This window comes from Sapajus apella, unplaced genomic scaffold (assembly GCF_009761245.1).
Source record: "Sapajus apella isolate SASKATOON/1434 unplaced genomic scaffold, GSC_monkey_1.0 scaffold188, whole genome shotgun sequence".
NCBI lineage: Eukaryota > Metazoa > Chordata > Mammalia > Primates > Cebidae > Sapajus > Sapajus apella.
In genome coordinates this window covers 76965-102398 of record NW_022437128.1, presented here as the reverse complement: position 1 = coordinate 102398, position 25434 = coordinate 76965, and the positions used below count along the sequence as shown (strand labels likewise).

General features: G+C 43.2%; 2 protein-coding genes and 2 long non-coding RNA genes across 6 annotated transcripts in view; all 4 read left to right on the top strand.

The window, feature by feature from the left end:
• The window catches only part of LOC116543421 (HLA class I histocompatibility antigen, A alpha chain-like), a 97106-nt gene extending 89718 nt beyond the window's left edge, over nt 1-7388 (top strand). The window contains exon 7 of one of the 2 annotated variants that reach the window (XM_032268940.1): nt 6307-7388. Coding sequence is in view for 1 of the 2 variants with exons in the window: in XM_032268943.1 (XP_032124834.1) it covers nt 6307-6311 (5 nt within the window). In the remaining variant the exon portion in view is untranslated. The remainder of the gene's footprint in view (nt 1-6306) is intronic. The other variant, XM_032268943.1, reaches the window with a different exon arrangement.
• Nucleotides 567-2818, top strand: LOC116543430. The gene is made up of 2 exons (XR_004265576.1): nt 567-1248; nt 2241-2818. It is a non-coding gene; the product is annotated as an uncharacterized LOC116543430 (long non-coding RNA).
• On the top strand, nt 3335-6647 carry LOC116543422 (saoe class I histocompatibility antigen, A alpha chain-like). 2 transcript variants are annotated; one of them, XM_032268946.1, is made up of 8 exons: nt 3335-3486; nt 3616-3885; nt 4132-4407; nt 4990-5265; nt 5390-5506; nt 5954-5986; nt 6094-6198; nt 6307-6647. In XM_032268946.1, the coding sequence occupies exons 1-8, from the start codon at nt 3414-3416 to the stop codon at nt 6309-6311; spliced, it is 1155 nt and encodes a 384-aa protein (XP_032124837.1). In that variant the 5' UTR covers nt 3335-3413; the 3' UTR covers nt 6312-6647. The 2 variants fall into 2 exon arrangements, with proteins under 2 accessions (XP_032124837.1, XP_032124838.1); XM_032268947.1 differs by lacking the exon at nt 6094-6198 and having other exon boundaries at nt 3336-3486.
• An 8387-nt stretch (nt 7389-15775) lies between the features above and the next one.
• Nucleotides 15776-25434, top strand: part of LOC116543428 — an 18801-nt gene continuing 9142 nt past the window's right edge. The window contains exons 1-2 of the long non-coding RNA XR_004265574.1: nt 15776-16728; nt 17519-17571. This is a non-coding gene — a long non-coding RNA (uncharacterized LOC116543428). The remainder of the gene's footprint in view (nt 16729-17518; nt 17572-25434) is intronic.

The window sequence follows — 25434 nt, the reverse complement described above, 5'->3', positions numbered from 1 at the left end:
TATCTAATGATTAGTGATATTGAGCTTTTTTAAATACATTCCCTGGCCACGTAAATGTCTTCTTCTCAGAAGTGTTTGTTCATATCCTTTGCCCACTTTTTGAAGGGGCTTTTTTTTTTTCTTGTAAATTTGTTTAAGTTCCTTGTAAACAAACATGTGAGCTCTCATCATTCTTGTTTAAACACCTAACCGGCATCCTAACCAGTGCAGCATGGTAAGAAAATGAAATAAAAGACCAATAGAAGGACTGGGCATGGTGGCCCCTGCCTGTAATCCCTGCATTTTGGGAGGTTGAGGTAGGAGAATCACTTGAGTTCAGGAGTTTGAGACCAGCCTGATAGTGAGACCTCATCTCTACCAAATAAAAATAATTGTAAAAGAAAAAGATCAAAAGATAGAAAAGGAAGAAATAAACTCTTTCTTTGTCACCAGGCTTATTGCATATGCACAAAACACTAGGGAATTCTGAAAAAGCCTCTGGAATTAATCACTGAATTTGCAAAATAGTTCATAAAATATATGTGATAAGTCACTGAGATGAACATAAAAAGATAGCAAAGAATACTAGTCATCAAAGAAGTGAAAGTTAAAATCACAATGAGAAACCATCACACATCACCTAGAATAGGTAAAGTTAAAAAGACATATGATAAGTCTTAATATTGGCAAGAATATGGAAAAAATAGAAATGTCTAATATTTCTGATAGGAATGCAAAAAATATTGCAACCAATTTGTAAAGTGGTTTGGCAATTTCTTCTGCAGCGACCCATCTATTATGACATGACCCAGCAATTCCACAAATATCTATTCATCCAAAAGAAATCAAAATGTAAGGCCACACTTGGAAGAGTTATTTATAGTGGCTTCATTAATAAAAAACCCTAACTGGAGTAATCCACATGTCTATCAATTGGAGAATAGAGAAACCAGGGAATAAACTGGGATTCTAGCAATACTTGGCAGTTGCTCAGCAACAAAAGTGAATGAATGGCATCACCTCAAACATTGTTATGCTGAGAGACCAAACAAAGGACTACATACAATATGATTACATGTCCATGAAATTCTAGAAATTACACTACTGCAGTGACAGAAAGCAGAGCAGTGACTGAGTGAAGGGAAGGGGTGAGGGTCGGAGGCAAGGATTAAACTTTTTAGGGAAAAGAAACTGTTCTCTACAGTGTCACAATTCAGGCGTTACTGGGCAGTGGGGATTGAGGGAAGAGGAGGGTGTGAGGGATGAGGGGTCAGAGAGAAGGGCTGGAGAAGCAGGAGGTGAGGAAAAGGAGCAGGGGAAAGGACTCTAAAGCAGTGGAGGAGCTAGTAGGCGGTTCTTTGCATCTGGTGTTTCTCTACTGGGCAGTGGTAGTTACATGACTATAAATAATTAACACTATTCACCAAATAGCGCAGCTAAAACTGGTGAATTTTATTACACAAAAATGCCCTAATAAGTAAACAAACAAAAAAAAATAAAGAAAAGAAAAGTGAGGAAAGGAGGCAAAAATAAAGATATTTTCAGATCATCAAAACCATAAAATTCATTTCCTAGGGGTCCTGTACTACATGTAATTTTAAAGGAAGTTCTTCAGGCTGAAGGGAAATGATACTAGATGGTGACCCAGATACACAGAAAGGAACAATTAACAACAGAAATGATGCACACACACATATCACACACACACTCATTTTCTTTATTTCCTGAAGACATATGGCTGCTTGTCTACAACAAAAAGTGTTACACTGTGTCGTTGAGTGTTCGATGTAATACATACAACAATAAAGCATAATGATAGGTTCAAAGAAGCTACACTGTTACACGTGTCATTTATTTTGTTGGCTGTAGTTTAATATTACCTGAACTTCACTGTGAAAAGTCAAGGAATCAGGTTTCAGTTCTTACAACAATAAAAATTAGTGTAAATAAATACAGCTAAAAGCCACTGGGAGCATTAAAACCATAAATTAAGAAATGTTTACTTGACACTCAAGAAAGTAGCAAAGGAGGAACAGAAACTAAAAGATATGAGACAAATTGAAACCATATAGCAAGATGACAGACCAAAATCCAACCATTGTAAGTGAAGAAATGACACCACCTGAGTCACATTAGCAGGACTGCTGAGCACTGTGGGGAGAACAGACACGGGCAGGAAGTGAGGGACAGTGTTAGTGCCACAATTCAGCAGTGACAGGGTGGCGGAGGCTAAGGGGAGAGGAGAGTGTGAAGGATGAGAGGGGCAGGGAGAAGGGCTGGAGAAGCAGGAGGTGAGGAAAAGGAACATGGGAATTCTAAAGCAGTGGAAGAGCCTAGCAGGGGTTTTTTTTCATTCCTATTTAATACATTTTGTGGGACTTCCTAAAAACTAATGATCTCCTCATGATTAAAAAAAAAGGTTACAAAAGTACCAAGTGTTCAAGTAAAATATGCACTCTGCTTAGATGTGCATAGCTCAGGAAAGCTGGCAGTACTTGAGGGCTGGTGAAGAGCATTGGGACTGCATGGAGCACTTGCAACTTTGAGTGATGACTACAGGCTCCTGGTTCAATACACGGTGACAAACCTGCTTCTTTGTATGCAGCTGATATTCTGGACTCACACAGGGAAACTCCGACTAGGGAGTGAAGATAATTTTAAATGCAACAACCCAGAGTCACAGATCCATAGTCTGGGAAAGTAAAACTTAGGAGCTTTGAGAGTTTAACTGTAATGCTGTTTTGACACAGGTCTTTGACAGATTGGAATCCTAATCATTCAGGTATTACAATATTGTGCTACCTACTGTATTAACAAACAAAAAGGAAACTGGTCTCTATGAGAACCTCTGTCTGGTGCCTTCAGACAAAACTTCACCAGGTTTAAAGAGAAAACCCCTGTCTCTACAACTCCATTCCCAGAGCGAGCTCACTCTCTGGCATCAAATTCCCTGTGGTGAGTTTCCTTGTACAAGAGTCCAGGGGGAGAGGTAAAGAGTGGGAGGCAGGGAGTCCAGTTCACGGACGGGGATTCCAGGACGAGAAGTGAAGGGGAAGGGCCTGGGCGCAGCCTGGGGTGGAGGGGGTCTCTCCCTGGTTTTCACAGACAGATCCTTGGCCAGGACTCAGACAGACAGTGTGACAAAGAAGCTTGGTGTAGGAGAAGAGGGATCAGGACAAAGTCCTAGTTCCTGGGCGTGGCTTTCAGGGTCTCTGGCACCCAGGGTCGTTTCTGCATTGGGGAGGCGCAGCGTTGGGGAAGCCCCACTCTCCTGAGTTTCACTTAACCCAACCTGTGTCGGGTCCTCCTTCCTGGATACACGTGACGCGGACCCAGTTCCCACTGCCAGTGGGTGTCGGGTTTCTAGAGAAGCCAATCAACATCGCCGCGGTCCTGGTTCTAAAATCCCCATTCACCCTCCCCAGGTGCCTAGGATGGCGGTGCTGGCGCCCCGGACTCTCCTCCTGCTGCTCTTGGGGGCCCTGGCCCAGAACAAAACCTGGGCGGGTGAGTGAGGGGTCGAGAGGGAAATGGCCTCTGCGGGGAGGAGAGAGGGGCCCGCCGGGCGGGGAAGCAGGACTCGGGGAGCCGCGCAGGGAGGAGGATCTGGGGGTCTCAGCCCCTCTTCGCCCCCAGGCTCCCACTTCATGAGGTATTTCCACATCGCTGTGTCCCGGCCTGGCCGCGGGGAGCCCCGATACCTAGAAGTCGGCTACGTGGACGACACGCAGTTCGTGCGGTTTGACAGCGACGGCGCGAGACCGAGGATGGAGCCGCGGGCGCCGTGGGTGGAGCAGGAGGGGCCGGAGTATTGGGAAGAGGAGACGCAGAGAGCCAAGGATGTGGCACAGACTTTCCGAGTGAACCTGCAGACCCTGCGCGGCTACTACAACCAGAGCGGGGCCGGTGAGTGACCCCGGCCCGGGGCGCAGGTCACGACCCCTCCCCATCCCCCACGGGCAGCCCCGGTTCCCCGGAGTCTCCAGGTCCGAGATCCACCCCGGGGCTGCCGGACCCGCCCAGACCCTGGACGCGGGAGAGCCCCACGCGCCTTTACTCGGTTTCATTTTCAGTTTAGGCCAAAGTCCCCGCGGGTCTGTCGGGGCGGGGGCGGGGCTCGGTGGGCGGGGCTGACCGCGGGGGCGGGGCCAGGGTCTCACACCCTCCAGTTGATGTACGGCTGCGACCTGGGGCCCGACCGGAGCCTCCTCCGCGGGTATCTCCAGTTCGCCTACGACGCCAAGGATTACATCTCCCTGAACCATGACCTACGCTTCTGGACCGCCGCGGACACAGCGGCTCAGATCACGCAGCGCAAGTGGGAGGCGGCCAATGTGGCGGAGCAGTGGAGAGCCTACATGGAGGGCGAGTGCCTGGAGTGGCTCCGCAGACACCTGAAGAACGGGAAGGAGATGCTGCAGCGCGCGGGTACTAGGGACAGTAGGGAGGCTTCCCCATCTCCTATATATCTCTCGGGATGACCTTCCACTAGAAGGGGAGGAAAATCGGATCAGCGCTGGAATATCGCCCTCTGTTGAGTGGAGAATGACATGAGCTTTCCTGAGTTTCCCCTCAAGGCCTCCTCTGCTCTCTAGGACAATTTAGGGATGACGTCTCTGAGGAAATGGATGGGATGACAGTCCCTGGAATACTGATGAGGGGTCCCCTTTGACCCCTGCAGCCGCCTTGGGCGCCGTGCCTTTTTCTCTCAGGCCTTGTTCTCTGCCTCACACTCAATGTGTTTATTTAAAGTTCTGATTCCAGCTTTTCTGAGTACTTCCACCTCCACTCAGGTCAGGACCAGAAGTCGCTGTTCCCCCCTTCTCAGAGACTAGAACTTTCCAAGAAATAGGAGATTATCCCAGGTGCCTGTGTCCAGGCTGGTGTCTGGGTTCTGTGCTCCCCCCTCACCCCAGGTGTCCTGTCCATTCTCAGGATGGTCACACGGGTATTGCCGTGATGTCCCATGAGAGATGAAAAGTGCCTGCATTTTCTGACTCTTCCCATCAGATCCCCCAAAGACACACGTGACCCACCACCCCATCTCTGACCATGAGGCCACCCTGAGGTGCTGGGCCCTGGGCTTCTACCCTGCGGAGATCACACTGACCTGGCAGCGGGATGGGGAGGACCAGACCCAGGATATGGAGCTTGTGGAGACCAGGCCAGCAGGGGATGGAAACTTCCAGAAGTGGGCAGCTGTGGTGGTGCCTTCTGGAGAAGAGCAGAGATACACTTGCCATGTGCAGCACGAGGGGCTGCCTGAGCCCCTGACCCTGAGATGGGGTAAGGAGGGGATGGGGGGCATCACATCTCTTCGCAGGGAAAGCAGGAGCCGTTCTTGAACCCTTTCTCAGGGTCGGGGCTGAGGCCTGGGGTCAGCGCCCCTCACCTGCTCCTCCTTTCCCAGAGCCGTCTTCCCAGCTCACCGTTTCCATCGTGGGTATCGTTGCTGGCCTGGCTGTCCTAGGAGCCGTGGTCTTTGGAGCAGTGGTCACTGCTGTGATGTGGAGGAAGAAGAGCTCAGGTGGGGAGGGCATGAAGGGGGGTCTGGGTTTTCTTGTCCCACTAGGGGTTTCAAGTCCCAGGTACAATTGTTCCCTTTGTCATTACTGGAAAGCACCATCCACACACGGGCCGATCTAGCCTGGGGCCCTGTATATCAGTACTTATTCTTTGTGAAGCACATGTGACAATGAAGGACAGATGTATCACCTTGATGATTGTGGTGTTGGGGATCTGATCCCAGCATTCACAAGTCAGGGGAAGGTCCCTGCTAAGGACAGACCTTAGGAGGGCAGTTGGTCCAGGACCCACACCTGCCCACCAGCTTTCCTGGTGTTTCCTGATCCTGCCCTGGGTTTGTAGTCATAGTTCTGGAAACTTCTCTTGGGTCCAAGACTAGGAGGTTCCTCTAAGATCTCATGGCTCTGTCTCCTCCCTGTCCCCTCACAGAACATTTTTTTTCCCACAGGTGGAGAAAGAGGGAGCTACTCTCAGGCTTCATGTAAGTGGTGGGGGGTTGGAGTGTGGAGGAGCTCACTCACCCCACAATTGCTCCTGTCCCACATCTCCTGTGGGCTCTGACCAGGTCTTGCTTTTGTTCTACTGCAGGCAGCGACAGTGTCCAGGGCTCTGATGTGTCTCTCATGGCTTGTAAAGGGGAGACCCTGGGAGGCCCAAAGTGGGTGGGGAGTGGGGCAGAAGGGACAGGACTAGGTTATGGGGATTCTTTGATTGGGACATTTTCAATGTCTGGTGGGCTGTTCAGAGTGTCATCACTTACCATGACTGACTGAATTTGTTCATGACTATTGTCTTCTGTAGCCTGAGACAGCTGCTTGTGTGGGACTGAGATGCAGGATTTCTTCACGCCTCCCCTGTGTGACTTCAGGAGCCTCTGGCATCTCTTTCTGCAAAGGTCTCTGAATGTGTCTGCATCCCTATTAGCATAATGTGAGGAGGTGGAGAGACAGCCCACCCCGGGTCCACTGTGACCCCCGTCCCCACACTGACCTGTGTTCCCTCCCCAGTCATCTTTCCTGTTCCAAGAGGTAGGGCTGGGTGTCTTCATTTCTCTCTCAACTTCATGGTGCCCTGAGCTGCAACCTCTTACTTTCCTACTGAAAATAAGAATCTGAATATAAATTTGTTTTCTCAAATATTAAGCTGATGGGTTAATTAAATAAACCAATTCCTAAAATTTGAGAGAGGAAATAAAAGACCTGAGAACCTTCCAGAGTCCGCATGCTAGGTGTGCTGAGTCTGTTGCAGGTGGGGATGGAGAAGGCTGTGAGGAGCCGAGTGTGGATGGGGCCTGTGCCCAGTTGCTGCTGAGTCCATCATGGGCTTTATGTGGTCAGTCCTCAGCTGGGTCAGCTTCACTGCTCCATTGTCCTTGTTCCTTCAGTGGAAAATTGTCCAGTGAAAGCTGTGACCACAGAGGCTCACACATTGCCCAGGGCGGCCCCTGCACACGGGAGTCTCTGTGTTTCTGAGACAAATTTTCAGACCCATTCAGCTCCTGCCCTCCTTCTAGGGCTCCTCTTCTGCTCTGCTCTCCTGCCCTCTCTCCCTGCCCTGGTTCTAGTGATCTTGGTGCTGGCTCCAATCCCAACTCATGAATCTAAAGCAGAGTCTAATTTAGATTCGTATTTGTTTGTAAAATTGGGTCCATAGTCAAGAATTGTACTTTCCTGAAGGGAGAAGCTTGGTCGTGTGCTGCAGCATGTGGGGGGTGGGGGGTGGGGGGGTTGGAGGTGGTTGGTGTGGGAGGAAGAACACAAGCAGCCCTGCTGACGAAAGCTCAGACAGCTGGATGTCAGTGTGAGGGGACTTTGTGCTGTAGCTGCTACAAAACAGCACTTGGCCTGAGGCTATGTTAATAAAGATACTGTCTTTAGAATAGGGAGCTGTTCTACAGTGTTCATTCATTCAACTGACCTTTGCTGTCAGCCAGACATAGGACAAAATGATTCTGCATCTGGCAAACATCAGTGAAGTAAAATGAGAAAAATCTCTGGTCTTTTGGAGCATATTGTCCAGTGTGAAGAGGCAGGCAATAGATACACAATAACCAGAGTAAGGAAAGAAAGTGCTAGAAGGTGGTAAGTGCTGTAAGTCAGGTAATCCAGGCTGTGGGCATTGGGGACAGGGAAGGTGGCTGTTGTGCTGGGTAGTCTGTGTGCCTTGTTGCGAAGCTGACCTTTGAAGAAATATTTGAGGGACATGAGGAGTGTCTATGAGGATGTCTGTGAAAGTTCTTTCCAAGCAGGGGAACCTCCAGGGCAAATGCATTGGGGCAGGAAGGTGTCTGTGTTCCCAGAAGAGCAAGGAGGCCAGGAGGGCTGGACAGAGAGAAACTGAGGTGAGGTCAGAGGTGTGGTCAGAGCAGGTGGGCTTGATGGGGATGGGGTTGGATCTGACCTTTGTTCTGTGTGAGATGGGAGTTAAAGGACAGTTTGGAGCAGAAGAGGGTCATGGTATAACTTCTCTTTTAAAAGGATCACTCTGACTGCTGCGCTGAGGACAGAATTGAGAGGCGAGGGACGAGGGAGGCAGAAAGAAAAAGAGTGGGAAATGACATCTCCAGGCTGGAGATGTCGGTTACCTTGACTGGGGTGTGAGCAGGGGAAATAGCGGGACGTGAGGGGATTCTGGATGCATTTTAAGATAGACTCACAGCATTTGCCAATGGATTGTATCTGTGGTGCGAGAAAGAATAATCAAGGACAGTCATAGTTGTAAAATGAATGAGTAGAAGGAAGGGTGGAGCTGCTATCAGTGGAGATGGGGGGACTCTGGCAGGAGCTTACTGAGGAGGGGTCATCCCAGGCACTCAGTGGAGGAGATGTCTACTAGGAATGTAGGTGAGGGAGCTGGGGTGGCAGTTGGACAAACAACTCCAGAGTTTAGGGGAAAGGACTGGGCTGGAGAAGTAGATTTAGGAGGTCATACCATATGAATGATACTTAAAACCTCAAGAATGGATGAGGGCACCAAGGCAGTGATTGCGGAAAAGAATGAGCGCAAGGGCTGAGCCCTGGACCTCCAGTTCTAAGGGGTCTGATCAGACCACGCCCAGAGCAGACTGCACAGTTCTGACCCCATGCCTAGAGGACACTTAGACAGGGAACTCTCATGTGCACAGGAATCACCTGGATGTGGTGCTGAGATCCAGGAAGTCTGGAGTCAAGAAAGAGACTCTGGATTAATGACAAGGCTGGAGCTTCTGCTGCTGGTCTCCAGATCACACTTGGAGTAGCAAGAACAGCAGGATCCCACATGTCTGTGCATCAGCCTCGCCTGTAGGGCTTGTTATATAAATGATTCCTTCATCTTGTGCATAATATCCTGAGGCAGGGATTTTGGGGAGTGGCGTATTTTCTTTTTTTTTTTTTTTTTGAGTTGGAGTTTCACTCATGTTACCCAGGCTGGAGTGCAATGGCGTGATCTCGGCTCACCGCAACCTCCGCCTCCCGGGTTCAGGCAATTCTCCTGCCTCAGCCTCCTGAGTAGCTGGGATTACAGGCACGTGCCACCATGCCCAGCTAATGTTTTGTATTTTTAGTAGAGTCGGGGTTTCACCATGTTGACCAGGATGGTCTCGATCTCTTGACATCGTGATCCACCCGCCTCAGCCTCCCAAAGGCCTGAGTATTTTCTAAACCCCACCAGCAATCTTGTTGCTCAGACAGATCGGGAACCACAGAGATCAGAGATCAGAGAGTGCCCAGGGTGGGTGGGTAGATTAGGATTTGAAATCTTGTTTAAAAGAGGATTTTTCTCTCAGAAAGAAAAGGGAGAACATATATCATCAGTTATGAGATGTGATATTCCCTGTTGATCTCTCCACCATGGAGTAGAGGCCAGGTAGACAATTCAGGATGTGGCTCTCGCATAAAGAACACCTCTGAATGCTGCTCTCTGACACTGGTCCAAAGACTGATTTCTCACACACTTCTTAGAGCAAACTATGGAAAACAAATTTCTCTAATTTACACATGAAGTAGTATATCTGGTATTGGGGGCTAATTTTATGGTGGGGAAGGCCACAGAACCCTGCTGGAAACTGTATATCCAGGAACAGAATCCACAGCCCACTCTTGATCTGGTCCCTCCTGGGAACAACTGCCCCTGCTGCTGAGCACAGATGCCACTGCTCACACCTCTGACACCTGGTGATGGACAGTGGACCCTGAGGCTAGGACAGATGTCGCTGCTGTATCTGGAAACTGTTCATCATTACTGCCACTCAGCCATTCTCTCTAAAATGCACTCTGTATAGTTCCAGCCTCTCTTTGTCACCTCTTTCTGGCTCGGAGTCTGGCAGTGATACAGGAATTAAGTAGAAATTATTTAGGCAGGTAGCGAGAGTATGGAAGACTCAGTAAGGTTTTCCTTTTAGTGAAGAGTAGCCCCCAAGTCATTTTCTTTTCTAAAATCAAGCTTCAGACACAGACAAGCAAGCTGGGAGCTCTCAGGAGTGAATGTGGCAGCCGTGCCAATAGGAAAAGGACACCTGGGACTACGTATGTTCGCATGGCAGCTCCATCTTCCCTTCTCTTTACCAGCCACATGCACAGTAAGGAGTAGACAACATGGCACCAGCCACATGGAAAGGCCATTAGCATAATAGCATTAGGGTGGGGTGAGCAACCTTTCCTCACGTACTATGTAAATGTCACACCTGGTCCAACCAACCTGTGGGCCCTACATAAATCAGACACCATCTCCTCAAGCCTGCCTATAAAATCTGGAGCACTCTTATTCTGGGCTGGAATTCCCTTTCGGGTGGCCCCCTCTCTCACAACAGAGAGTTGTTCCCCTTTGTCTTTCTTTTGCCTATTAAACCTCTGTTTCTAAGCTCACTCCTCATGTGTCAGTGTCCTTAATGTTCTTGGTGCAAGATGGCAAAATCCCCATTATTTACCCAAGACAATGACACAGCTTCAGCAGGTGATTGTCTGATGGGTGGAGCCTAAGACACATGTCCATGATTAACTGCAAGGGTGACTAGAGTGTTGTCCTTTTCTAGGGAGGGAGGCGGTTTCTGTCTCCTCTCAACACTTTACACGTTGCAAACCAAAAATGAACTTCAAAACCATCCCTCCCAACCATCTTAATGGACACCCTCAGCCAGGGCACTCAAAAGTTAACCTGGAAGACTGGCTCAGGCCACCATGGGAAGCAGGTGTTGAACATGCCTCATTATGCCCTCTTCCATTTTGGAATTCAGGAAAAGCTGACCAGCGTTTACCATCTACACAGACCTTAAGTCTGATCAGAAACATTTCCAATCTATTATCTCTGAAGCCTCTAAAATTTTGGACTCTGCAACCTCTTATCATAACCCAGACATTCCTTTCTTTTGATAATAACTGAATCATTTGCCAACCAGAACATTTAAAAATCTATCTGTATCCTAGAAGCCCTACCTCCCACCCCAACTTGCTTCAAATTGTTCCGCCTTCCTGGACTGAACCAATGTACGTCTTAAATGTATTTGATTGATGTCTCTTATCTTCCTAAAATGTAAAAAAACAACCTGCACCCCAACCACCTGAACACATGTTCAGGGCTGTATCATGGGCTGTGTCACTCATATTTGGTTCAGAATAAATCTCTTCAAATATTTTACACAGTTTGACTCCTTTGATTGACGATGTGGAATTCTGATGTAGTAAGGGGGCTCAAGTGCTGAGTGTGAGGGGTGGGAAAAGAATGACAAATTTTGATTCTTAGAGCAGTGATCCAAGACAAGGACTTTATCTGGTATCTCATAGGCACTCAGAGTATCTGAATGAACCAGTTACTAATAAATAACATCTTTCCACCCATTCCCTTGAAAATAAGTTATTACCTCAAGTGTTTGTCTATTCCAGTTCATACTCTAGATTATTGGAGTGGCATTGTGTGATGGTGAAATGATTATTCACACATCTTCCCTAGGCATTGTCTCTTACTAGATTAAAAAACCAAGATCTTGGAGGACCTGGGTGCACACTGATGTCTTATATTAACATTTGTTGTTCTTGTATGTGGAAATATTTCTGGGGAGATAATCTCTATGATTCGTTAGTTTTTTTTTTTTGTTTGTTTTTGAGACAGAATTTCACTCTTTTTGCCCAGGCTGGCGTCCAATGGTGCGATCTCGGCTCACCACAACCTCTCCCTTCTGGATTCAAGCAATTCTCCTGCCTCAGCCTCCCGAGTGTCTAGGCTTACAGGCATGAGCCACCATGCCTGGCAAATATTGTAATTTTAGTAGAGACGGCGTTTCTCCATGTTGGTCAGGCTGGTCTCGAACACCCGACCTCGGGTGATCAGCCCACCTCGGCCTCCCAATGTGCTGGGATTACACGCATGAGCCACCATGCCCTGGCACATTTATTTGTTTTTATGTGAACCCCTCAGTGGCCTAAAAGAAAATCCTAACTTCTAGGTTAGAGGTAGGGCCACTCTGTGTCTGGACAATGAACAGCTGGTAGCAACCTGTGTTTAGCAGACTTAGGGACATGAAATAAATGCTTACATTTTGTTTATCTTTTCCTCTGGGACTGAAGAAGGTAGAGGTTAACTTGCTTACTCTTACCATAGGCTTCTGCCTGTGGGATGGTGATGGTGTTTTCCTCCACCCAAGTAACTTTCTGACTCTCCAACAACAGCTGGGAGTCCTAGAATTCGACTCAATTCCGACCCTAACTACCTGGAGTTCGCCTCAGACTCCACAGGTTTAAGGGCTCAGTCCCACAAGACTGTCCTCACTTCAGATGCAAGTCACAAGCATCGGGTCCCAGGTTACCTGCACTTCTGGCTATCATGGCTGCAAAGTCAGGGGTTTCTCACCTCCTAAGGCTTGATAATTCTTAAACTAACTCAAATAACTCAGATAGTTGCTATTGTCACACAAACCATAAAACATCCGAAACAGTTCTCAATCAGTTTAGAAGTTTATTTTTCCATGCTGAAGTTACACCTTGGAAAAAGACACACAAATCATTGTAGCATCTGTGGCTTTTCCTAAGAGGGTTTTGAGGGCTGCAATATTTACAGGGGAAAAGCAGGCAGGAGATTAAGAAGGAACAGTCAACTATGCTTTCATCTCATGCTCAGTAAATCTGCATTTTACATGAGATAAAGTAAACTGTGAGGTAGAGAAGTCAAGTACGCATTTGTCTCTGGGTGGGTGGAGGAATGATTTCTAGTCTTGTGTTTTTCCTGTACCTTTGAAGATCAGCTGTTAATTTACATTGTCAGGGGAAATTCAACAAAACTGTGTTTTAGAGTAAAGATGTTGGGGCCCACAAGGAATTATCCTGGGAGCAATTTGTGAGGGAGGCCACCTGGGGAGATATGTGGTCTTCTGTCTTCGCGGTTAGTTGTTTAGGAACAAAAGAAAGGCAATTTTTACATCACTCAGTTTCCAAACTTAACATTTTCCTTTGGTATAGTGAGTTTGGAGTTCTGAAATTTTATCTACCTTTCACACTCAGTATTGCAGTTTATTATTGTTACAGCTTAAATCAGCTGTCCCCACCTTTTTGGCACCAGGGACCAGTTTCACGGAAGACAATTTTTCCATGGACCAGCAGAGGTGGCAGGGGGTGGAGGGGAATGGTTTCAGGATGAAACTGTTCCACCTCAGATGATCAGGCATTAGTGTTTAATAAGGAGCATGCAACCTAGATCCCTCGCATACAGAGTTCACAACAGGGTTCATGCTTCTATGAGAATTAAATTCCGCCACGGATCGGAGAGCAGGTGGAGCTCTGGTGGTCATACTCATGCTCTCTTGCCCACCAATCACCTCCTGCTGTGCGATCTGGTTCCTACCAGGCCAGGAACCTGTACTAGTCCACAGCCTGGGGGTTAGGGACCCTGGTTTAAATTATGCCACTATAGCAGAACACCTGAGACTGGATAACTTATAACAAACTGTAATTTATTTGATTCATGGTATTGAGGATGGGAATTCCAAGATTAAGAGATTGTATCTGATACAAAGCAAAAGGGCAAGAGAAGGTGAGATGTAGATGGAAAAAGAGGTCAGACTCACAGCCGCAGATCCTTTCATGATCAGACTTAATCCATTAATAAGGCCAGAGCTCTGATGATCTAATCACTTCTCAAAGGTCCCACCTCTTAAAGATGTTTCATTGGTGATGAATCGTCCAACACATGCATTTTTGGAGAAACATTCAAACCATAGCGGTTATAAAGGATACAAATGAGCAGCCAGATGAAGAGGTGCACAGGGTGAGGTCTGGAAGGACTCTGAGCACAGGAGCCTCCGTTCCCATGGAGATGGCGTGCACCATCCTCCCAGCACATGGACACACAAATGTACTCACCAATTGGAAAGCTCTCCAAAAGCCAATCTCTAGAGGTTTCTATGGAAGTTTCATGTGTAGGCAAGATTAATTAAATCATCGGCCATTGGTGACTGAACTCAACCCCCAGCCCTGCTGTCCTTTGCAAAGGTAATTGATTGGGCTGAAAGTTCCAATCCTCTAATGACAGCTTCACGATTCTGGCGAGCAGCTCCCATCCTGAAGCTACCTAGGGGCTGCTCAGCCCGTAGTCATCTCATTGCCAGGTTAAAGTCATGCTTATCACTGAGAAGACTGAAAATGTTTTTGAACCTGCTTGTCAGGAAACAGGGACAAAACTAAATATTTTGATTGGACCACAGATCACACCCTGGTCTTTGACCACACTATCTCTTTTTATAATATTTGTATATTTATTTTAGAGACAAGGTCTTGCTCTGTTGCCCAGGGTAGAACGCAGTGGCACAATCACTGCTCACTGTAACCTTGAATTCCTGGGCTCAAGTGATCCTTCTGCCTCAGCCTCCTGAGTAGATAGCATCACAGGTGCACACTACCGTGCCTAATTAATTTTTAAATATTTTGTAGGGGTGGAGTCTCACTATTTTGCCCAGGCTAGTCTCAAATTCCTAGCCTTAAACAATCCTCCTACCATGGCCTCCCAAAGTGATAAAATTGCAAGCATGAGCCACTGTGCCTGGCCAATCACAGGTCTCCTATATTAGAGGAATCATGAGTAAAAAAAACCTGGCACATTACCAGAATCCTGTTTGGTCATTAACAATTATCCCAGTGTAGTCCAAAAACAGAAGTAGTCTCAGCAACATGTAGATGCACCCTTTCAGGCATCTGGTAAAATTGAGCTAAGAGACAATATCATCTCTTGCTTATGCCTCTTTCGAGTAGTTCATGTTACATTGGATTTTCCTCATTATGTAACCAATTTATTCATTCATTTACCCTCAGCTACTATTTCTCCTTCTCTTCATTTATACCAAACATTTCCAATTTTGGAAGGAACATGAGGTTTTGCTGCACTGCTGGCCTAGACTGCGGAGAGCAATACTGTTCTAGGAAGCGTCTCCCATCAGTGCATTCCAGTTAACAGAGGTTAGGGTTATGCAGGTAGAGAGCTGGTTGGCTATCTGACCCCAGGCAATACGGCTGCATTCAGTGTTAACCCCAATTTATCCAGATGCAGGGATTGCACAACCTCCTTCTCCAGGCCCTCAGGAATTCTTGCATTACAGACATAAAATATATTTACAGTTTCCTGCTTAGGAATAATTCCTGTTTCTAGACTGTATTTGCATCCCTAGTCCTGGGACCATCAGGTATGAGAAAAGCAAGATGAGGTAAAGTACAGTCATCATTCCAGTGTCCTCCCACCTTGGGAAGGACTGTAGGTAGATCACACCAGCACCTTCCCCCGTTCCACCAGGAAAAGAGAGAATCTCTCATGTCATGTGTGAGCCCAGTCATGAAGGTGTGTAAGCTCACCCTTCATGCTTATGTCTCCCCACTCCTGTTTTATACAGCCAATGTTTCAATTGGCTATTTTAATTCTCTATGGAACTCTTCCTCTGAGGAAGCTGTTTCTCTGACCATTGTTGGACATTGTGGGGAAGTGTGTTTCCTGGTGTAATGTGGCTCAGTGGTCCGTATGGTGGCAATACCTCCCATTCAGGTTCATTTTTTTAATTGTCTCTGCTTATCTCTGTCTCTTTTCTTGTAACCCTTTTTTTGTTTTGGGACACAGTCTCACTCTGTCTCTCAGGATGGAGTGTAGTGGCACCATCTTGGCTTACTGCAACCTCTGCCTCTCAGGTTCAAGTCATTTCTCCTGCCTCAGTCTCCCAAGTAGCTGGACTACAGGCAGGCACCACCATGCCAGCTAATTGCTGTATTTTTAGTTTCACTATGTTTGCCAGGCTTGTCTCAAACTCCTGATCCCAAGTGGTCCACTCATCTCAGCTTCCAAAAGTGCTGGGATTACAGGCATGAGCCACTGCACCCAGTCTTGTTAAATAGAATAGTTCTTAAGAGTATTTTGCACCTGTGAGGTGGGGAATGCAAGAGGAATATGTCTTGATTCAGCCCATCTCTGCATTGCTACAGCCCCGGTGTCTACTTATTTCATGGACCCAGGTGATCTTCCCAAACAAACGTAAATTTTTTTCTGAGATGTGGTCTTAATACATTTCCCAGGCCAGACTCAAATATTTATCAGGCTAAACTCAAATGCCTGTACTCAAGATATCCTTCTGCCTCAGCCACTTTCATAGCTGGAATTACAGGTGCACCTGGCAAGCACTTAGAGATAAATGTTTGTTGATTTCAATCACCTTTCAGACCTGGAAGGGAGTTATTCTGATGAGCATTGAACAGCACTGAGGGGATGATGCTGAACCAGTCATGAGAAACCACCCGATAATCCAATTACTTCCCACCTATAATGCTGGGGATCACATCTTGACATGAGATTCGGGCAAGAACAACATCCACCCTATATCAGGCATCAAGGTGTCTTACATTAATGCACCTCTCAAATTACCACAGTGATGTCCACAGGACTGTGTCCCATACGGGCATTCTTTTCATAGGCCAGTTTTCCATTCCTCTCTTGATTAATTATATGGCTAGGCCATCAGTCACTTCCCATAAGTCAGTAAAAACTAAAACATAGGAGCTTTTATCATTGTTCAATCCTTCCATCACTGCTAAGAAAATACTATGCAATTCATCCCACAAGAGTTGTTCTGTTTTTATCCTCTTTGATCAAAGGGGAGGACTTCCAAACAGGATGTTGTCCATTCATCTTGCAAATGCTGTACATGAACAAACCAGCTCTTTATGGGTCAGAAGACTGATACTGCAGTTCAAATCCCAGGGCAGAATTCCATCGTACTTGGGAAAGGTCAGTGTTTTATTTAATTCACGCTTTCAATGAATTGAATGAAGTCCATTCGTTTTATAGAGGGCAATCTACTTTGCTCAAAGTACAGCAATTTGTATGTTAATCTTATCCAAGAAACAGCCTAAAAACATCCTCCAGAATAGTGCTTTACCACCTACCTGGGCACCAGGTCCAGATGACAAACAAAATTATTTATGACATTCTTTAATACAAGAATATTCTAAGGAAATTAGCCTTTGACCTAATAAAACAAGGAATAAACAACTGTTTCTGAAAATTTATAACCAATCATCAACAAACTCTCCCTACAGATTGTTTCTCAAGTTTAGTTTATAATTGTGAGTGAATATAACATATATTTGTTCAAAATCAAACAAAGAGAGAAAATTGAAAATGGGGAAAATGAAAAAGACATAAGAATAGTAATAAAGATGACAGCACTTATTTCATTGGAAACAGTGCAAAGGAGGAGACAGATGAGCAACATCTCTAAAATTCTGAAAGGAAAATGCTGTCAAACTAGATGTTATTTCCAGAAATAAATCCTTTGAAAGCATATATGTAATATGCATAATTTTAATTGACAAATTTTAAATGATATATTGATGAGGAACTGTGGGTTATACTGATCTATGTATACCATGTGTAATGATTAAATCAGGCTCTTTAACACTCCCTAAGAACATCTATCAAAAAATAAAGGGATTTTAGACTTATAGGAAGTGAAAACATTTACACTGTAATAATGAACTGTAATAAATAAACTGTAATAAATGTTTCAGCCCTTCAGGCAAAAAGAAAATGATACCAACTGCAAATATGTAATGAAGAGCACCAGAAATGGTAAGCATGTGGGTAGATACATACGATTTTTTCATAATTTAAAAATCTTATTAAGAGACAATTGTAATGACTTTACCAGAAAATGGTAGAGAACTCCAAAAACACTCCCCTACTAAAGCAACTATTAACCTGGAAAAAACTATCAAAACTAAGTTATTGTGTACTCTGGTGTCTATGAAAAAACTTTTTACAACAACCAAAGTAGTGCTTAATGAAAAAGAAGCTCTAAATTTTGGTAAGAGAGCATGGTGACATTATTCCTTAGCCACCTACTCACTCCCACCCCCAACCCCTCAGCTATGAGGTAGCCATGGGACAGTGGCCACATTCCTGGTGTAGTTTCCTGATGCCAGAAGAGGCAAAATGAAGTTTCTTCTCAAATAATTGTGTTTGTATCCTTTGACAGGTATGACAGCCCCCAAAAAGATCAGCTCAGAGGCTTGTCTTTGTTTCCCTCCTTTTGGAACTTTATTAAGATTAGAGTGGTCTCCATAGCAATGTTTGTCAAAAGCATTTAAAGGCAAATACTAGTCAGAGATGCCCAGGGCAAGGAATAACAGATGGCTAAACAGCAGGCTGACTGAAAAGCCTAGAAAGGTACAGGCTGAAGATAGAGATAAGTAGGGCAATATGACATTCGAAACATCCTACATATGCTGAGAAAACCAGAATGCCACATACATGGCCAGGGCTAAACACATGCTTTAAAAATAACTGAGATGACCTTAGGCTTTTACCTTTGGATGATCTTTAGCCTCTATATAAGCAGTCAATGAAGTTAAGGTGGATGGCTAAACTGACTGGTTATGTGTTGAAGGAGTGTCGCACCTCAGAGTCTATCCACAAAGTCTGGGAGGGCATTATTTATTTATTTTTTGGCTACAGCTATTTAAGGAAACCTCTGTCAAAACATTAGCTGACCATGAAGCTAATAGAATACATTTCAGTGACCACATGTGGCAAAGAACAAGCTTAAAAAATAGTTTAGAAAAGTCACTAAGAAACAATTCCATCCACAAGAAGCTCTGGGGAATGGGAAGAATATGATATCCAGAGTAACTACACATTGTTGTATTCAAAGTGTTCAGTTCTTCACAAAAAATCTTGAGATATTCAAAAGTTTAAGAAAGTGGCCCATTCACAGAAAAAAACACATCAGCAGAAGCTGTCCTTAAGAAAGCCAAGTCATTGGACTTACTAGGCAAAGACTTTAAACCCATAGACTTAAATATGCTTAAATAGATTAAAAAAAAAAGACAATGGAAAAAAGGAAAACAAATAAAGGAACCAGAAGAACAATATCTCACCAAATAAAGACCATCATTAAAAACATAATAAGGAAACTGAATTTCTAGAGGGGAAAGTATAATTACTGAAATAAAAAATTCATTAGAGATGTTCAATACCAGACTTGAACAGGTAGAAGAAAGAATCAGCAAACTCGAAGAAAAGTCATCTTAAATTGTAAACTGTGCAGAATACAAACAAAAAAAGAAAAAAGAAAAATAATAGTGAACAGAGCCTAAGGGACTTGTGGGACACCATCATGCTGATCAATACATGTAGAATTTAGCAGGCAGAAGAACCAAGAAATTGAAGATAGGCCAATTACGATTATGGAATCTGAAGAGCAGGAAGGAAAAAAAATAAAATGGCAAAAGATCAGAGGCTATGACACCTCTGAACAGCATCAAGTAGACTGACAGATGCATAATGGGAATCCTTAAAGTAAAGAAGAGATGGAAAGAGACAGTGAAAGTATGGGGTAACATAACAGGTGAAACCTTGCCCAACTTGATAAAAATCTGTGATTCTACACATTCACATTGAAGAACTTCAATGAAGTCCAAGTGGAATAAACTCAAAGAGAACCAAACCAAAATACATTATAACCAAACTGTTGAAATAGAAGCAGAGAGAACTTGAACAGCAGCAGGTAACAACACATTATGTACAAAGGAACCTCATTGAGATTAACAGCCAATTTCATACCAGAAAATCCCAAGGAATGTCAGAGTGGTATGACATGTTTAAATTGCTGCAAAAATAAAGCTGTCAACCAAAAGTCCTATATCCAGAAAACTTATTCTTCAAAAATGAGAATATACAGTTTTGCAAGATAAAAACAGTTTTGGAGATTGGTTTGCAAAACAGTGTGAATGTTCTTAGCAGTACTGAACAGTACCATTACAAATGGTTAAGACTGCAAAATTTATGTTATGTACATTTTATCACAATTAATAAGTTAAAATGAAGAAGAAATAGAGATTTTCCACATAATTAACAACTGAGAGATTCCAATGCTAGCAGATCTTTCCTATAAGTAATACTAATATGAGTCATTCAGATTGAAATGAAAGGGCACTAGGCAACAGCCCAGAGACACATAAAGAAATTATATGCAAAAAACCTAAGGCAATTCAATGTGGAAAAGCATTCATCTAATGGAGCTGTGACAATTGGATGTCCACATTCTAGAGGATGAAGCTGAGAGCTGGAAGTGGTAATGACACTTGCAATATTAGCATTTTGAGAGGCTGAGACAGGAGAATTGCTTGGACCCCGTAGTTCAAGGTTATCATGAGCTCTGATTGCACCATTGCACTCTAGCTTGGGTGATACACTGTCTCTATCAAAGAAAAAAAAGAAAGAAATTAAAACCCTACCTCACAGTATATGCAGAAATTAATATAAAATGGATTAGAGACCTACATCTAAGGACTAAAATAGAAAACTCCTAGAAGAAAAGACAGTGGGCTCATTTTAAATATTTTTTTTTCTCTTTGTCTATTCCTGAACAAATACTTCACTCTTTTAATCACTGTGGCTTTCAAGTATCTATTGATATCTGATAGTTTAAGTCCTCCAATTGTGTTAACTTCCAATATTGTTCTGGTTATTTTAGGCTCCTCACACTTTTGTACATTTTAGAAGGAGCATGTTGATTCCCACAAAGAAAAAACTGTTGAGATTTTTATTACAATTGCAATGGTTTCATAGATCATTTTGTGGATAAATGGTATCTTAGCAATATTGTCTTCTGCACATATATGCAATAACATTCTATTTAATTTGTCTCGCCAATGTCTTGTAATTTAGAGTGATGAGATTTTTGCATAACCTTTATATTTATTTCTAGGAACTTCTGTTTCTTCATGGTATTATACATATCACTGTTTAAAGAATGTCAGTTCTTCTCACTGTTTATTACTCATGTATAGAAATGTTACTTTTTGTTTTATATTGACCTTGCCAAATTCACTTATTTTTAATAGTCTGTTCATAGAGCCTCTTAGATTTTCTTCATATACAATAACGTTTTCCTTGAAGAAGACAGTCATATTTCTTATCTAATATAATTTTTTTTCCTTTGGGTCACACGGTACAATGTTAAATAAAGGTCACGATTACTGGTCATCCTTCTCTTGTCCCCAATTCAGAGGAATGAGGATTATGATAACTACAATTCAATATGAGATTTGAGTGGGGAAACAGCCAAACCATATTACACAGCCTGCTTTTATGTCTTTGGGTTCCACATCTGGGAATTCAACTATCTGAGAATTCAAAAATGTTATGTTGTTGCTGATGTATACTATGCAGTTAGGACAGCCTACAATGGGTACATTCTCATCTGTACATCATGTACAGACATTTTTCTTGTCATGATTTTCTAAGCAATATAGTATAACAACTATTTACAAATCACTTACATTGTATTAGAAATTATCAGTAATCTAGAGATGATTAACATATATGGAAGGATGTACATAGATAATAGGAAAATACTAGGCTACTTTACACATGAGACCTGAGCATCCATGGATTTTGGTATCCACAGAGGTCCTAGAACCCATCTCAAAAAGTACCAAGGGAAGACTGTATAAGACTGACCAGTCTATGTTAAGTTTTTGAAAGAATTGACAGGCAAAGAAATCTGGGCAAGAAGTTTTTCTGGTGGGAAGAAATTTATTTATAACTCAATTTCTTGGTGGATATGGGACTATTTATATTTTCGATTTAGTTTTCTGTTGGCTTTGTTTAACCATCTTTTTCAAGAACTCATGTCATTATACCTAAATTGTAAAAGATCTTGCCGTGAAGCTGTGTCTAACATTCTTTTATTTTTGTTTCAATAAAATCTACAGTTTTGTAATGTCCCTTCTCACAGTGTTCATTTGTGTTTTCTCTGTCCTTATAATTATCTTTAAGGGGATTTTGAAATAGATTGCCCATCTTTCCTCTATTTTCCTTAACATATTGATCATAAATATTTTGAAGAATGTCCTTGCTTACTGGCTTCAATATCCAGGTCATCTCTGAGTCTGCTTTTGTTGATTATTTCTTCTCTAGTTGTTGCATTCCCTCTGCTGCTAGATGTGGCACATATTCTAGATACTGTATTTTAGAGATTCTCTGTTTTGTTATCTTCCTCCAAAGACTGCTAACAGTTTGACAGTTAAGTAATTATTGAAGAATCACCTTTAGTAAAAATCAGACCCACTTTGATTCTGCTTAGTTTTGATTTTAGCCTTTGCTAGGTGGGTCTATTTCAGTATGGTCCTTACTTCAAGGTCAGGGTCCTCACTTATAGGGCTTCCCCATCCTGATGTCTCAACGCAGGTTTTGCAAGGCTAAAATTTCAACATCTCCTCACACAATGGAGCTTCTGACATTTCTACTTAGCATGCAATCTCCAAGCAGCTGTTTTCTGGTGGGTTTCTTAGAGTGTTACCTGGAGCATATGCAACTTAGGAGTACAGATTTTGGGTGTTTTTTTCTCTGTAACTCCCTCTGTCAGCACCCTACCCCTAAATCCCAGCCAGTGTTCCAAGCCTGAACTCTGATCTTGGTTTCCTTTGCCAGTGAGATTGTTTTTCTCTGCTTGGGTTCCATTTCCCATCATTGCATATTGGCAAATGCTTTTAAAAAGAAAGATGATGAGGATGTGAATCTCCCTTTCAGGAACTTCCATTCTCCAAAGGGTGATAGTCCCATGCTCAATGCTGTTTTGTGGCTGCACAACTGCATTGTATGTTTTGTCTGACTTTTATACTTGTTTACAGTGGGAGGATGAGTTTAAAATGAGCTGTTCTGTGACAGTTTGAGCCAGAAGACCTCTAAACCTCCAATAGTCATTTGCATTTTAAATTCTGCATAGGTTAATTTAACACCTCACAGGAAAAATTAACATATTTTATCTTGGTGCCTGGTTGAAACCTCAATTTCAGTTTTAACAACCTTACACACACAGACACACACACACACACACACATACACCCCACTGTGTTACACAGTCATGCATTGTATAATGATGTTTGGGCCAATGCCGGATGGCATATATGACTGTCGTCCCATGAGAGTTTAATGGAGTTGAAGAATTCCTGTCACCTCGTAACATTGTAGCCATCACAACCTCATAGTACATTGCCTTAATCATGTGTTTGTGATGCTGCTGCTGTAAACAAACCTACTGCACTGCCAATCTTATAGAAGTCTAGCACATATAGTTTGTATAGTACATAATTATTGATAATGATAATAGATGGCTATGCTATGTTTTATGTATTTACTATACTTTTTATTGTTATTTTAGAGTGCAATCCTTCTATATATCAAAAAATTTAACTTATTATAGCCTCAGCCAGTTACTTCAGGAGGTATTCCAGAAGCAGGCATTGTTATAATAGGAGATGGCAGCTCCACGTATGTTATTACCCCTGAAAGTCTTCCAGTGGGATAAGATATGAAGGCTGAAGATGGTTGATATTGTTGATCTTGACCTTGTGTCAGCCTAGGCTAATGTATGTCTTTATTTTTACCAAAAAAGATGAAAAGATTTTAAAAAATAGGAATGAGCTTCTAGAAGGAGAATATAAAGAAAAATATTTTTGTAGAGCTGCATAATGTGTTGATGTTTTAAGCTAAAGAGTAGAAAAGCTAAAAATTTATAAAGTTGATGCAGAGAAGGCCTTTGACAAAATTCAACAGCGCTTTATGCTAAAAACTCTCAATAAACTAGGTATTCATGGAGTGTATCTCAAAAGAATAAAAGCTATTTACGACAAACCAACAGCCAATATCATACTGAATGGTCAAAAACTGGAAGCATTCCCTCTGAAATCTGGCATGAGACAAGGATGCCCTCTCTCACCACTCCTATTCAATATAGTATTGGAAGTTCTAGCCAGAGCAATCAGGCAAGAAAAAGAATTAAAGTGTATTCAAATAGGAAAGGAGGAAGTCAAATTGTCTCTATTTGCAGACGACATGATAGTATATCTAGAAGACCCCATCGTCTCAGCCCAAAATCTCCTGAAACTGATAAGCAACTTCAGCAAAGTCTCAGGATACAAAATCGATGTTCAGAAATCACATGCATTCCTATACACCAATAACAGACTTAAAGAGAGCCAAATCAAGAATTAACTGCCATTCACAATTACTTCAAACAGAATAAAATGCCTAGGAATACAACTAACAAGGAATGTAAAGGACCTCTTCAAGGAGAACTACAAACCACTGCTCAACGAAATAAGAGAGGACACAAACTGATGGAGAAACATTCCATGTTCATGGTTAGGAAGAACCAATATCATGAAAATGGCCATACTGCCCAAAGTAATTTACAGATTCAATGCTATCCCCATCAAGCTAACAATGACCTTCATCACAGAACTGGGAAAAGCCACGTTAAACTTCAGATAGGACCAAAAGAGAGCCCACATAGCCAAGTCAATTCTAAGCAAAAAGAACAAAGTGGGAGGCATCACACTACCAGACTTCAAACTATACTACAAGGCTACACTAAACAAAACAGCATGGTACTGGTACCAAAACAGAGATATAGACCAATGGAACAGAACACAGGCCTTGGAGGCAACACAACACATCTACAACCATCCGGCCTTTGACAAACCTGACAAAAAGAAGCAATGGGGAAAGGATTCCCTGTTTAATAAATAGTGTTGGGAAAACTGGCTAGACATGTGCAGAAAGCAGAAACTGGACCCCTTCCTGATACCTTACACTAAAATTAACTCCGGATGGATTAAAGACTTAAACATAAGACGTAACACCATAAAAGCCCTAGAAGAAAATCTGGGCAAAAACATTCAGGACATAGGCATAGGCAAGGACTTTATGACCAAAATACCAAAAGCATTGACAACAAAAGCCAAAATAGACAAATGGGACCTAATCAAACTCCACAGCTTCTGCACAGCAAAAGAAACAGCCATTAGAGTGAATTGGCAGCCAACACAATGGGAAAAAATTTTTGCCATCTACCCATCTGACAAACGGCTGATATCCAGAATCTATAAAGAGCTAAAACAGGTTTACAAGAAAAAAGCAAACAAGCCCATTCAAAAGTGGGTGAAGGATATGAACAGACACTTTACAAAAGAAGACATACATGAGACCAACAAACATATGAAAAATTGCTCATCATCATTGGTCATTAAAGAAATGCAAATCAAAACTACATTTCAACCATTGTGGAAGACAGTGTGGCGATTCTTCAACGACCTAGAAATAGAACTTCCATGTGACCCAGCAATCCCATTACTGAGTATATAACCAAAGGATTATAAATTGTTCTACTATAAGGACACATGCACATGAGTGTTCATTGTAGCACTGTTTACAATAGCAAAGACCTGGAACCAACCCAAATACCCATCGATGATAGACTGAACAGGGAAAATGTGGCACACATACACCATGGAATATTATGCAACCATCAAAAACGATGAGTTAGGGTCCTTTGTAGGGACATGGATGAACCTGGAAACCATTATTCTCAGCAAACTGCCACAAGAACAGAAAATCAAACACCACATGTTCTCACTCATCGGTGGG

Coding starts and splice junctions, on each gene's coding strand:
- LOC116543422 (XM_032268946.1), top strand. CDS start 3,414: ATGGCGGTGCTGGCGCCCCGGACTCTCCTCCTGCTGCTCTTGGGGGCC. Junction 4,408..4,989: donor GGAGATGCTGCAGCGCGCGG/GTACTAGGGACA, acceptor TCTTCCCATCAG/ATCCCCCAAAGACACACGTG. Junction 5,507..5,953: donor GTGGAGGAAGAAGAGCTCAG/GTGGGGAGGGCA, acceptor TTTTTCCCACAG/GTGGAGAAAGAGGGAGCTAC.